The sequence below is a fragment of the Aegilops tauschii genome, chromosome 5 (assembly GCF_002575655.3).
Source record: "Aegilops tauschii subsp. strangulata cultivar AL8/78 chromosome 5, Aet v6.0, whole genome shotgun sequence".
Taxonomy (NCBI): domain Eukaryota; kingdom Viridiplantae; phylum Streptophyta; class Magnoliopsida; order Poales; family Poaceae; genus Aegilops; species Aegilops tauschii.
The window spans coordinates 461413572-461427275 of NC_053039.3; the positions used below are offsets into that span (position 1 = coordinate 461413572).

Consider the following 13704-nt stretch of genomic DNA (forward strand, 5'->3'; position numbering starts at 1 on the left):
TGGAAGATAAACTATTTGTTTGAGTTGTAATAAATGAACTATTTAATTGTTGATTTATCTTTTGTGTGTTTGATCTTCTTGGTTCTATTTTCAGTGCGAAATGTTGATTGTGCTAGGCGCGCGCGCTACATTTTGCAGCGCCTGCTGGAGCTATAGCGCCGCGCCATATTTTGCAGCGCCCTGCTGCGCGCAAAAAAAAAAGCTATTTCGGCGCTGTAAAAATATTTTAACGCATCACGCGGTTGCGCGCCTGTTGAAGATGCTCTTAGTAATGAGCTTTCCACGCCCTGCATTTTGTAGGAATTACTCCCTTCGATCATTTTTAGTTCGCATATAAGATTTATCTGAAGTCAAGCCTTGTAAAGTTTGACCAATTTTATAGAAAAAAAATGCCAACATTCACAATGTGAAAACAATATCAGCAGATGCGTCATGACTTAATTTTCATATTGTATAACTTTAGCACGACAGATGTTGATATTTTTTCATATAAATATGATCAAACTTTATGAAGTTTGACTTCAGATAATTCTTATATGCAGAGTAAAAAGGACCGGAGGGAGTATTAAGAATTACTGGAAATGATAAAATGAGCTAAAAGCTCGATAATTCCCACATATCTCGTCCAGTTCGCAGGGAGAACTCGTTCGGACCTAGAGGATTTGATTTAGTCCACCAGGGTCCCGCCTAAACTGTAGCATCACGTACGCTTGGGTTGTCCTTATTTGTGAAACTGCCCAACCGCAAACTGGTCCACCTCTTCGCTGACTGTTCCTATTGACGCTCGATTTGGTCCATGGCTGTTGCGCGTTTCAAACTTCCCACCGCTGCCCCTGAAACCATCAACACCAGACCCCTTCTATGGTTGTTGGTGGAGGGATGAACGCCAATTCTTTCTAACCTCATAAGTTGTGTGAGCCATAGAACACCATTTGCATCCCACTTTGGTGTCAATTTCGTAGAAGATGAACTGAAGACTCTTTAAGAGTTGTGCCAAATCATCGGGTATGACTTTTTTTTAGCTTGCTATATCAATGAGATGACTTGTAAACTTCTTCGGTTCGAGTGGACCGATTGGCAACCACCATGAAGTTTTGGTTTCTTTTCATCTAACCTTCAGAGCCTTCATATAACTCTTGGAGCCTTCATATATGTTCTACTATATTTTCCTTAATAACCTAATAAAATACAACGCTAGTGTTTCTCATTAAAAAAAACGGGAGCATCATAGGGCAAAAACGCTAAGGCAGAAATTCTTTAGATAACAATAAGGGACATCAATCTATTACCCACTACAAAAATGGGGTTGTTGGTCATCTTGAAACCGTAATTTGAACATTGATCTTACGTACAAATCAAGTTTGACCATTAACAAGAAAAGTTGATTTAAAATATGAAAACATATATGTATTCTTTTAGATAAATTCGCACTTGTAATTTTGGAGAATCCAATTTAAGTTGTACTTATGTTTTTGAATAGTCCAACTTGGGCATCTGTACTGATATTCTTAGCAAGAAAAAAATCATATAATTTTTTTGCTCGGTCCTTGTATGAGATATTTCTTGCAAGTAGATAAAGCCAAGCTTCCATCCCCTGTACGGATAGTAACGCATGCACCTGCACGGATATTTCGGTCAGTCAACGCTTGAATAGTAACGCATGCACCTCCACGGATCGATATATTTAGCAGAGTACGCAGTGGGTGGGTATCGACGGTGTATACGCGCGCACGCAGAAGATAGGATGAAGCTTCCGGCGGCGGCGCTGTTGCCCTTTCTGTTGCAGCTCTCCCTCGTGGCCGCGGCGGCGGCTCAGGTCACCGGAGCTGCGCCGGGCTGCCCGACCATCTGCGTTGGCGTGAGCGTGCCGTACCCATTCGGCATCAAGGAAGGGTGCTACTTGCCGGGCTTCAACCTCACCTGCGACCGGAGGAACGGCCAAGAGCGGCTGCTCATCGGCGGCGCCGGGAGCACCCTCGAGGTCATGGAGATCTCACTGGCCAAATCCACGGTGCGCGTCAGGAACACCGCTGGCGCCGTGCAGCTCGAGGGCAGCAGGGTAAGCGGCCCTACCCGAGCCGTCGGCACGTGGGGCGGCCTTGGCGCCGGCGCCGCCGGCGGCCCGTTCGTGGTGTCGGCATCGCGCAACAGGTTCGTGCTCACCGGGTGCAACGTGCTGGCCAAGCTGATCGGGGACAGGGACAACGTCATCGTCGGCTGCTCCGCCTTCTGCGCCGTCACCGACGGGCTGAACAACACCGTCTCCGCCGAGGACGTCGCCGAGTGCGCCGGCGTCGGCTGCTGCAAGACGCCCATCACCATCGGCCGTCCCTACTACCGCGTTAATTTCACGGGGATGGACCCGGCCCAGGAGATGGACTCGTTGCTGGCTACGGTTTCGGTGCGCGTCGCGGAGACGGGCTGGTTCGACACGTCGGCCGCACACGCGAACTCCTCCCGCGGGACGACGGCGATGCCCTTGGTGCTGGAGTGGGTGCTGGACTCCAAGCGGCTCCGGCAACCTCGGGATCCCCCGGGGTGGGCGGCAACGGGCTGCCCCAATGACGCGGGGTCGAGCGAGTGCCGGAGCAGCCACAGCTCATGCAGCAACGTCACCAACAACTACCGCACTGGCTACGTGTGCCATTGCCAGGAGGGCTACGAGGGCAACCCGTACCTCGCCGGCGCCGGAGGATGCCAAGACGTCAACGAGTGCGCGCGGCCTGATAAGTTCATGTGCTCCGGCGTGTGCACCAACACGCCCGGAGGGTACCACTGCGTGTGTCCGCCCCGCTCTCGTGGCGACCCTCGGATCAAAGATGGCTGCCTCAAATCATCCCTAAGTCTAGGTGAGAATATACAACACCATTGATGGTACATAGTATGGGAACATAGCATGTGAGATTGCACACCAGGAGACATAGAATGTTCCTCTGCTTCATATCAGGGAATTTTCCTGAACCATGACACATTTTCTCTGACATTTCTTTTCAGGTTTAAGTATCGGCATAGGAATCGGCAGTGGTGCTGCCCTTCTTTTCTTGGTGCTTGGTGCCATTTTTGTGACCCGGAAGCTGAAGCGTCAGAGGGCAAAAGTATCCAAGCAGAAATTCTTCAAGCAAAACAGGGGACATCTACTAGAGCAATTAGTGTCGCAAAAGGCAGACATCGCTGAGAGGATGATCATCCCCTTGGTGGAGCTGGAGAAGGCAACCAACAACTTCGACAAAGCTCGTGAGATCGGCGGAGGAGGTCATGGCATGGTGTACAAAGGGATCATGTCAGACCTTCACGTCGTGGCGATCAAGAAGTCCAAGGCCGCAATCCAGAAGGAGATCAACGAGTTCATCAACGAGGTGGCAATCCTCTCGCAGATAAATCATCGGAACGTGGTGAAGCTCTTCGGGTGCTGCCTCGAGACAGAGGTGCCGTTGCTAGTATATGAGTTCATCTCCAACGGGACACTTTACCATCATCTTCATGTCGAAGAACCTGAAGCTTCATTGCCATGGGTGGATCGGCTAAGAATTGCAACAGAGACCGCAAGAGCTCTCGCGTATCTTCACTCGGCCGTGTCATTCCCTATAGTCCACAGGGATATCAAGTCTCAAAACATTCTGTTAGATGGCACTCTCATAGCAAAGGTGTCCGATTTTGGAGCTTCAAGGTGCATTCCGCTAGATCAAACAGGGGATGAAACCGCCATCCAAGGGACATTTGGGTACCTAGACCCTATGTATTGCTACTCAGGACAGCTCACCGAGGAGAGCGATGTTTATAGCTTCGGCGTTCTCCTAATGGAGCTGCTCACCAGGAAAAAACCATGCTCATATCGATCATCCGGGGAGAAAAGCCTCGTCGCCTATTTCACTAGTTTGCTCGCAGAAGGTGACCTCTCAAGTGTGTTAGACCCTCAGGTCGTGATGGAAGGTGGCAAGAAGATTGAAGAAGTAATTATGTTGGCAGCGGCATGCGTCAGGATGGAAGGAGGTCAACGACCAACCATGAGGCAAGTGGAGATGACACTCGAGAGTCTTCAAGTACCCCATGAAAATGTTGTGATGGGTGTTATTGATGCACAAGGTTATAAAATGATTGAAGATGGAAGCACTGAGGAGGTTAGCAGACAATATAGCCGGGAAGAAGAATATTTGTTTTCATCAAGGTGCCCGCGGTAGTGAATGTGTTCGTGTGTGATATACACATGGACCAAATGGCATGTATGCTTTATGTTTTTTTTTCTTTTAAGAAAATGGTGGCTTGTATTAACCAGATCATATATACCAAAGCGGAAGAATACATGCCTTCACATAAATCAAAGAACCGATGGATATTTATATCTAAACCAAAGGAAACCATGGACAAGTAGAAATAGGACCCGAGGTCCGTTAATTACCGCAATGGGATCCCTCCATGAGGAACTCCTTTTGAGTCAATGGTCATTAGTAACATATTATTATGACCAAACAAAATGCCATGCTCAGTGTGTTTTTTTTCTCCATTTCGGTTTATTAGTCCCCTCGTATTTTGGGTCAAACTTTGATCATTGATTTGATTAAACAAATATAAAGTATATGCCCTAAAAGTTATATTGTTGAATTCATATTTGAAAGAAGTTTCTAGTGGTATTATTTTTTTTACTTATATAAATCATATTTTGCAAACCCTGACCCAAAATATGAGGGAGACTAACTAAACCCGGATGAGGGGAGTACGACGTCAACCGAGGGGCATCTCGAACTTGTTTAGTAATTAGGATGAATGTGCTACATGAATACAAATGACAAGGTTGGGATTCTCTCATCACCTTGAAGCTTGTGTTGGCTTATGTACGTCTTCTCTCTCCTAGTTCATTCTATGGCACATCATCAAAAAAAGTAGCAAATTCTATCAACACCTATCTCACAATTATTGGAGATGCCCCTAAAGGGTTGTTGATCATGTCAATCAACACCGGCATGAATGTAACCAACTAAGGGCATCTCCAATGCCAACCCGCAGATTCCTCCGGTATATGTCTGTTTTTATGTCCGGACATGGTCCATGGGCATAATACGGGAGGGAGCCATCCATCGCTAATTACAAAGTATACGGATGGAAGGAGAAAAGGTAGGTGGGGACCATGCGTGTGGTGAGATATTTGTTATTTAGTGTCCGGTTGGGAGGAGAGAGAGAAGAGGGGGAGCATGCATGTACGGTTGGGAGGACAGAGATAAGAGGGGTACCATGCATGTGATTGGTTAAGTGCATGTCACTCTGGCAAAACTCCTCCATGTTTGTCTCTAAAATACCAGAATTTAGATGTCCGGAGAGCTTTGCGAACTGATACAGGTCCTCATTGGATTGCAAAAGTGAAGAAATGTGTCTGGTCAAACATATACCGGTGTTTTACGGGTCTCCCTTGGAGATACCCTACTTGGTTGCAAGTTGCGATTAGTCCCCCACCAAAAAGAAAAAAAGTTTTGACTATTCTATGCTAACCAATGGAAGTGTCCTCTACCCTTGATTGGGATGTCAATAATAAAGGCCCGAAGCGGTAGAGAACATGGGATCTGGATAGACAACTCGACACATGCGCCTTATCCCTAGATAGATAGATCTGAGTTTCCTAATTAATATTTGACGTGCACTATGCGTCTAATCTATCGGGTAACGTGAGAACAAAATCGGTCGATTGCCAAGCCATTACATTTCATGAGCGAGAGAAATCCGATCCGCTAGCCACCGCTAGCCGTACCAAAATGTCTGCAACATGATTCGTGTTGCCACCGTAACATAGGCGATGTTGCAATCCTCGGCGACCTATGCAACACAAGTGATGGTGCAACCCTACCACCACCCAATCATGCACTAGAGAGCACTCTGTAGCGCCGGTGATGTTGCAAACGAGCACCAACAAGCTTCCCTGTAGCATCGATGATGCTGCGAAAATACTAACAAGCACACTACAGTGATGATGATGTTGCAAACAAGAACAGGCAAGATTCTTTGCGGTAGTGGTGATGTTGCGGGAAACCGATGATGTTTGCAGAAACTCATCTCAACAGCAGCAGCGTCGTCGTTCCGCCTACCGTTGTTTGCAACAACATCGTTGTTGTCAAAGCATGTCACAGCAACACAATCATTAGTGCTCATGCCTGCAGCAGCAGGGCATGCATATCTCCCCCACGATGCCCAACAACCAGCGACGCCCGCCTAAAGCACTAGTGGGCAACATGGAACAACAATGCCTTGGAGCAGCAGTCATGGGTTTTCCCAGCACCCTGCGGCCTGACCTGCAGCATCGACACCTCGTAGCGGCTGATTTGGATCTGGCCGATGACACGTCGGTGAGCATATTTATTCGAGAATTGCCCCCTCGCAAAGGAGCTGATTGGCCTAGATTTGGACCACGCTTGACCTCCTTCCCATCACCGGCATGTTCCGTTGCAAGCATCACTCTATGAGAACTGAGAGGAGAGAGGAAGAGGCAGGAGGGATGGAACTTGAAAGAAGATCTGTTCCGAGCGCGAATCTTGATGAAATTAATTGAGAAGAAAAAGGAAACGGTTAGAGGGTACCAGGTAGAGATCTACATGCGAGGCCACATATCACATGGCACATGAGCGAGCTGGCTAATTTTGCTAGAAATCAGACGGCTGGGTACAAGATTTTTCCTTGATATTTTCTATCTTTTATAGGAAAACAACAGGACTCTGTTGCGTAATTTTTGTTAAAGGTACAAAGAGAGTCTTAACAAATTAAATAAAGAATAGAGAAAACAAAAGACTATACAAAACTAACCCTAGAAAAGAAAGAAAAACAACAAGTAACAAGATACAAGAAAGAATACAACAGTTCAATGTATTAAGGCAAGCTATCTGAACACATTCATATGAAGGCATTAACCCAGTGATCCAACTGCCCATACTCTCGTGCCTTAATTTAGGCACTCCCTTAAAAAGAAAAAAGACCCAAGAGTAAGCAACCACTAGCATGCGGTCACATCGATTGATATGTACATTGTCGTGGGTAAGAGAACTAGTTCATGCTACTACCAAATATAGCACATGTCTTTGAATAGTCTTCATTTTGCCACTTGTTTCATGATTGATCTCTTTGACTAGTAGTGGAACTTATGATAGGATCGTTATACGTGTTGATTGGTGTGTGACAGAAGCGGAATCGGGTGACGAGCGAAAAATAATAAAACTATATAGTTAGCTACACGCTAACCATATTCTGCTCCTTCCCACAAAAATGACGGCTATATGCACTTATTAGTAACTACTATCTCTGACCCAAAATATAAGACTTTTTGAGTGTTTTGTCACTAATTTATTCTTGTTGCATACACATAAGTACTTGAACTACTTGATTAAAGTTGATGGTTGCTTTCTCGCCAAAAGAAGATAAAAAATGATTGTTTCCTTTTTATATAAATAAAGTGAGACGAAAGCCTATTTTGAAAGGTAAAAATGCATGTCCCCCACAAAAGTGACCGCTGTGGCAACACTAGGCATCACTTGTGGAGTCAGGTAAATGCATGCGCCTTGTCACGGGACTCCTAATTAAGACTCTTCTATAGCAAGTTGTAACAATAGGCCAAGAGCAGGCAGCATCACAATGGCGTGCGGGCCGGGCACATCGACCGATCCGTATTCCTACACGCCATTATATTTCCGGCCGCGTCGTCATCGGCGGGAAAGCTACAGACCCGTCGTATTCATGCACACTTTCTTGATAGATTGGTACGTACCAACTGATTTTCTAATAAACTGCCGCTGTTGTAAACGATAATCACGCAACTTCACGACCTAAAAACCTCCCCCCCACCGGACGAGGCTTGCCTGCTCCCCTTTGGGTGCTCCCATCGGTGCTCTCCCATCCGTGCTCTCCTTCCAACATTTCTTATCCAACGACTGCAAATAGTTTCCATCCCCCCACCCCCTACAATTCTGAATTTCAGGTGGATGGGCCCTTCCCCTCTCTCGAATCATGATTATCCACATTGCAGCCTACAATTTTGATGTAGTATTATTCTGTTCTAGATGGGGAAGGGCATCTCCAACGCAGACTAGACATGATGTTCCATCCAACGCGGTCTTGTATCGGTCTGCCGAGAGGTCCGAACAACGCTTATGTACCGCTTCTGACTGTCCTAGCCCACCCAACAACCCCACCCGCCACTCCCGCACTTTCCTTCTGATGCACGCGCCACTTCCCGCGCCACATCAATGCCGGCCTAGAGCATGCAGCAGCCGACATTGATGTCGCCTGATGTGACCGGACGAGAGGGTGGCGCTGACTGACGCGACTTCTCAGGAGCCGCCGCTTCAATGCGGACGCAGTCGCCCGAGGAACCAACTCCGGCCGCTGTGCCGCATTGAAGCGGCTGACCGTCTGTTCGCATGGCCTGGCCAAGGCTTTATAAGCCGTGCTCTGGCGTCGTCCACATCACAATCTCTGCATCGCTCCGCTCGTCCTCCTCTTTCTCCCCTCCCTAGCCCTCTTCCTCCACAACTCTGGCGATGGGCAAGTTGTGGGCCTCGGCACCGGCAAGCGACGGCTCCGGGACAGGCTCCGGAGAATCGTGGTGACGCCTCCCTTGAACTCCATGGCCATTGTCCTAGTCGGTGGGTGGGTCCTCGACGAAGGCGAAGATCATCATATCCTCCAGCAACGAGGAAGACCAGCCGGCTTAGCAGTAGTCCGCGCCGGCGATGCAGGGCCAGGTGTACGTCGCTACGGATGAGGAGTACGAGAAGCAGATGCTCCGTCTGTTGGAGTTAAACACGTCTTCGTCTCCTAGCCGGCTCGGACTAGGAGTCAGTCACCTAATAGGTTTATGTATAGGCTAGCTATACTAGTATATATATGGAACCACCCCTTGTAATCTTTGTACCGATCAAGATCAAAGCAATACAAAGCATAGGTGCGACACGCACCTATTAGCCATCAAATATCTTGTGTTTCGCCGAGTTGTGCTAGTCTAGATCGATTAAGTATCCAGCCGTTGCTACGTACTAAGCTAGCTAGCTTCAACATCCATCAGCTAGTTTTGTACGTGCACGTTGCCTCAGGAAGAATCAATCAAGCGTGGTTTCGTACGTACGTGTTCGGCCGATGGAAAGTACTCGTCAAGGAGCCGTCGTGCAACGTTTGATCGGGCCTGTGCCATCAATTGGTATCAGAGCAAGGTTGGTCTTCTAGTAACGGAGGATCATGGCGGACGACGATAAGAACAAGCAACTGGCAGAATACTCCGGTGCGGCTAAAGTATTTGCTGCTCCGGCGAATTCGTCGTACCCACGATTTGATCGCGAGAACTTTGGGGTCTGGAAGGCCCTCATGGAGTGTGGTCTCCGCGCCAACGAGCTATGGGACGCGGTCGACCCAGGAGGCAACGCGTTCAAGAAGGAGGGAGCCGAGCACCGGAAGGATCGGCAGGCGGCGTCGGCGATTTACTCGGTGATGCCAATGGATGTCCTCCAACACCTGATCGCCGAAGAAACGGCGAAGGAAGCGTGGGATACCTTGAAGCTCATGTTCGAGGGACACACCCGTGTCAAGCAAGCCAATCTCCAAACTCTCCTAAGGAACTATGAGACTTTGGTCATGGGCGACAATGAGTCCGTGGATGCGTTCGCTTCACGGGTAGCTACTCTCGTCAATCGGATTCGTGCTCTTGGAGAAAACCTAACGGAGACCTCGGTTGTCCGGCGGTTCTTGCGCGCGGCCCCTCCCCAGTACCTGCAAATTGTTACGGCGATCGAGCATCGCGTCGATCTCGCGACTCTCTCCATCGACGATCTCGTCGGACGGTACAAGGCTCACGACGAGCGGATGCGGTACAGTCTTGGGGACGGGAGGAACGACGAGCTTGTGATGCTCACGAAGGCGCAGTGGGACGCTCTAGAAAAGCAAGGCGGATCCAGGAGCAGCAGCAAGAAGAAGGGGAAGCAGCGTTCGGTGAGAAAGAACTTCGCCGACTCGGACGCTGACTCGGACGACGACTCGGAGGATGAGGCTGCACCATCACCGACGAGAAAGTTTGACATCAGAAAAGTGAGGTGTTATAACTGTGGCCTCCTCGGCCACTTCAAGGCTGACTGCGAGAAAGCACCGAAGCAGAAGGCGCTCATAGCCCAGCAAGGAGATGATAGTGACATGATGTTGATTTGTGAACTCGTGGACAAGCAGGATCCAGTTCTTCAAGAGCCGGCTAAAGAAATTGTTGTGCTCGTGAAAGAAAAAGTTCACCTTCATAATCATGGTTCGGAAACTCGTGTCGATGCTACTGATGCAGGAGGTGACTCCGAAACTTACGTCGATGCTACAGACGTAAGTGCTAACTTTGCTGGATCGGATACAGCGAAAGCAGCATGTGCTCGAGCATGGAGAAGCAGTCTTTGTGTTGGTCAACTGGAGGAGAGGCCCGTAGGCGGCCGCAAAAGCGACACAAAAGACAATGACGTAATGGCGTACGTGGCGCCAGATGTCCACGAAAACAACTCGGCAAAGAGCGTTGCAGGCGGTCGCCAAGTAGCGAGTCGAGGCGAGCGAGGCACACGCGTTCTGTTGCAAAGCCCAGCCATGTGCGTCGGAGGGCGCAGCCTAGCAAAGGACGGGTACCCAGAAGAAGCCGATCACTCCAGCGAGTTGGGCGGTGGTGGCCACTGCAAGCTAGCAGCTCAAGCATCACCATGTGGAGGCATGGTGCATGGGCCAGAACGTGGGCAACATCCAGAGGAAGGAAAAGACCCACTTGGGGAAGTGTCTCATGGTTCATACGTGGTGGCACCTGGAACTTTACTACGTGTAAATGATGCAGCACCAATCTCATCCGCAGGGGGTGCAGTAGCATCACTTGGTGGTGGCCAGTCAGCAAGTATGTCCAGTACTCTATTTGTCAGCCTAGAAGCGAGCATCGGTGGTGGCTCACAGTTGCTAGCAGAATTGTACGCAGAAGATGATGTCACTTCGGCACCTATGTCGCCTCCGAAAGTACTGGAGAAAACGACACGTCCATCTACAACCGATCATCTACATCCGGAGTTACACTCATATCCGGAGAAATTTCTTCAGACGATTAACCAGGTAATGGTGAATGGGAGTGGGCGACGGTGTCTAGCAAACGCCGAGGAACCGGCGGAATTTGTGGACGCAAATACGAAGGAGTGTTGGCATCATGCTATGAAAGAAGAGTTGGGGTCGATCCATGACAATAATACATGGGAGCTTGTGGATCTTCCCAACAATGAAAAAGCAATAGAGCTCAAGTGGGAATTCAAGATCAAGAAAGATGTTGAAGGGTGCATGAAGCACAAAGCAATGTTTGTAGCCAAAGAGTATGTGCAAGAGGAAGGTGTGGAATTCGAAGAAGTGTTCGTTCCCATTGCAAAGATGGAGTCGGTGAGATTACTCATCGCTCTCACGGCTCAGGAATCATGGAAAGTACATTACATGGATGTAAAATCCGTGATTTTGAATGTCGAGTTGAAAAGAGATGTGTATGTGAATCAGTCACCGAGCTTCATCAAAGAGGGAGAAGAACACAAGGTACTGAAGTTACATAAAGTCTTGTACAGGCTACAGGAAGACCCTCGTGAGTGGAACATCAAACTTGATCAGACGATGATTTCTCTTGGATTTGAGAAAGCCCCACTAGAACATGCAATGTACAAGAGAGGTGAAGGAAGGGACCGTCTACTAGTTGGCATCTATGTCGACTACCTATTAATTACCGGAGCAGATGAAGAGTTGATTGCAAAGTTCAAGCTACAGATGAAAGAGCTTTTCAAGATGGATGATCTCGGTCTTTTGAGCTACTACCCTGGGATAGAGGTACATCAAAAGACGGAGGGAATCACACTATGCCGGGAGGCATACACAAGAAAGCTACTTGAAAGCCGTGGCATGAAAGATTGCAATCCAATTGATGCTTCAATGGAACCTCGTCTTGAGCTGAGCAAGAAGAGTAAAGTATCCGCAGTTGACGCAATACAGTATATTGCAGCGGCCCCTGTGATGTGTCAAGGTGTGTGGCTAGGGAGGCTGCGCGGTGATCTCATGGATCGAGATCCGGAACAAGTGGTGCTCAATGTTGATGGAAAGTCTACAACTTTTCTACGCGAAGAACCAGTGCGGCATGATAGGAGCAAGCACATTGATACGGTGTATCACTACATAAAGGACTGCGTGGAAGAAGGTAAGATGAAGTTTAACTACGTTTGCACCGATGATCAGATGGCGGATATCCTAACCAAGAGTTTGGACCGAGAGAAGATCTTGGAGATGAGAAGAAGAATCGGTGTCAGAGCTGTGACGTGATGACGTCGTGTTTAGGGGGGTGATTGTTGGAGTTAAACACGTCTCCGTCTCCTAGCCGGCTCGGACTAGGAGTCAGTCACCTAATAGGTTTATGTATAGGCTAGCTATACTAGTATATATATGGAACCACCCATTGTAATCTTTGTACCGATCAAGATCAAAGCAATACAAAGCATAGGTGCGACACGCACCTATTAGCCATCAAATATCTTGTGTTTCGCCGAGTTGTGCTAGTCCAGATCGATTAAGTATCCAGCCGTTGCTACGTACTAAGCTAGCTAGCTTCAACATCCATCAGCTAGTTTTGTACGTGCACGTTGCCTCAGGAAGAATCAATCAAGCATGGTTTCGTACGTACGTGTTCGGCCGACGGAAAGTACTCGTCAAGGAGCCGTCGTGCAACGTTTGATCGGGCCTGTGCCATCACTGTCGCCCAATGCGATCGCGACGAAGGCCCGTGGTCGCATTCGCCACTACCTTCGAGCGCCCTGACGGTGCAGGAGTACGCCGAGAGGGAGCGGCACCAGCGGAACAGGCGCAACGCGGCATGCTGGTTGGAGTTCGCGGACTCCGACGTCCCGCCGCAACACATCGCGGCGGACCTGGAGCTGGCGTACGCCTGGACCCTGGATCGCTACGTGACGAGAGCCGAGACGAGCAAGCGCCTTCTCCATCGCCTCGAAGGGGAGATGGCCATGTACGGCGAGGAGTGGTCTCTCAGTGAGATCGTCGCCGCCAATGTCGCCTCCTCCAAGGCCCGCCCTCTCCCCCCACCCACGTCGTCGTTGTCCGCGGCCGCACTGCACACGGTGCAGAAGGAAGCGGAGGATCATCAGCGAACGTCAGACTGCTACCTTCTGCCGCCCGAAGCCCGACTTTGACTCCGACTCCTGATCTGGCGATGATGATGGAGGAGCCGCCGGCCAGCCCGACATGGCCTACGAGGTCATCGTCAAGTATAGGATAGTGTAGGGTTAGGTTTTTCTAAGGTTTTAGTTCACGAGATGAAATATCGTCCGGTTTTATGTAAAAGTTATCCTAGTTTAAGTGAATATTGTCCGGTTTGTTCGAGTTTGAATCATTTTTTTCATTTTTATTAAAAATTCATTTGAAATGTAAGCGGACATATGCACCTAGCTTTGGATGGCCGCCTCCGGCATCGGTGCCCACAGACTGGTCCCCCCTGTCCGCAACAGATGAAGCAAATTTGCGGGTCAGCGTTGGAGATGCCCTAAATCCTATTTGACACATTTTGCCTCAAATTGTCAGAGAAACGGGACCTGAGCGAGCGATTTGGGCTAGCCCATCTGTCGTATGCGTAGAACTTTCACGTTTTGGTATGGAAACCTTCTAGAAGGTTCTTGAACCGGTTTTATTTTATTTTATTTTTCT

General features: G+C 48.8%; 2 protein-coding genes across 2 annotated transcripts; both read left to right on the forward strand.

The window, feature by feature from the left end:
* Positions 1-1693: 1693 nt before the first annotated feature.
* Positions 1694-4345, forward strand: LOC109763101 (wall-associated receptor kinase 2). The gene is made up of 2 exons (XM_020321964.4): positions 1694-2849; positions 2995-4345. The coding sequence occupies exons 1-2, from the start codon at positions 1745-1747 to the stop codon at positions 4176-4178; spliced, it is 2289 nt and encodes a 762-aa protein (XP_020177553.1). The 5' UTR covers positions 1694-1744; the 3' UTR covers positions 4179-4345.
* A 4859-nt stretch (positions 4346-9204) lies between these two features.
* On the forward strand, positions 9205-13193 carry LOC141023019 (uncharacterized). The gene is made up of 3 exons (XM_073499323.1): positions 9205-12190; positions 12639-12715; positions 12813-13193. The coding sequence occupies exons 1-3, from the start codon at positions 9205-9207 to the stop codon at positions 13191-13193; spliced, it is 3444 nt and encodes a 1147-aa protein (XP_073355424.1).
* Positions 13194-13704: the final 511 nt, after the last annotated feature.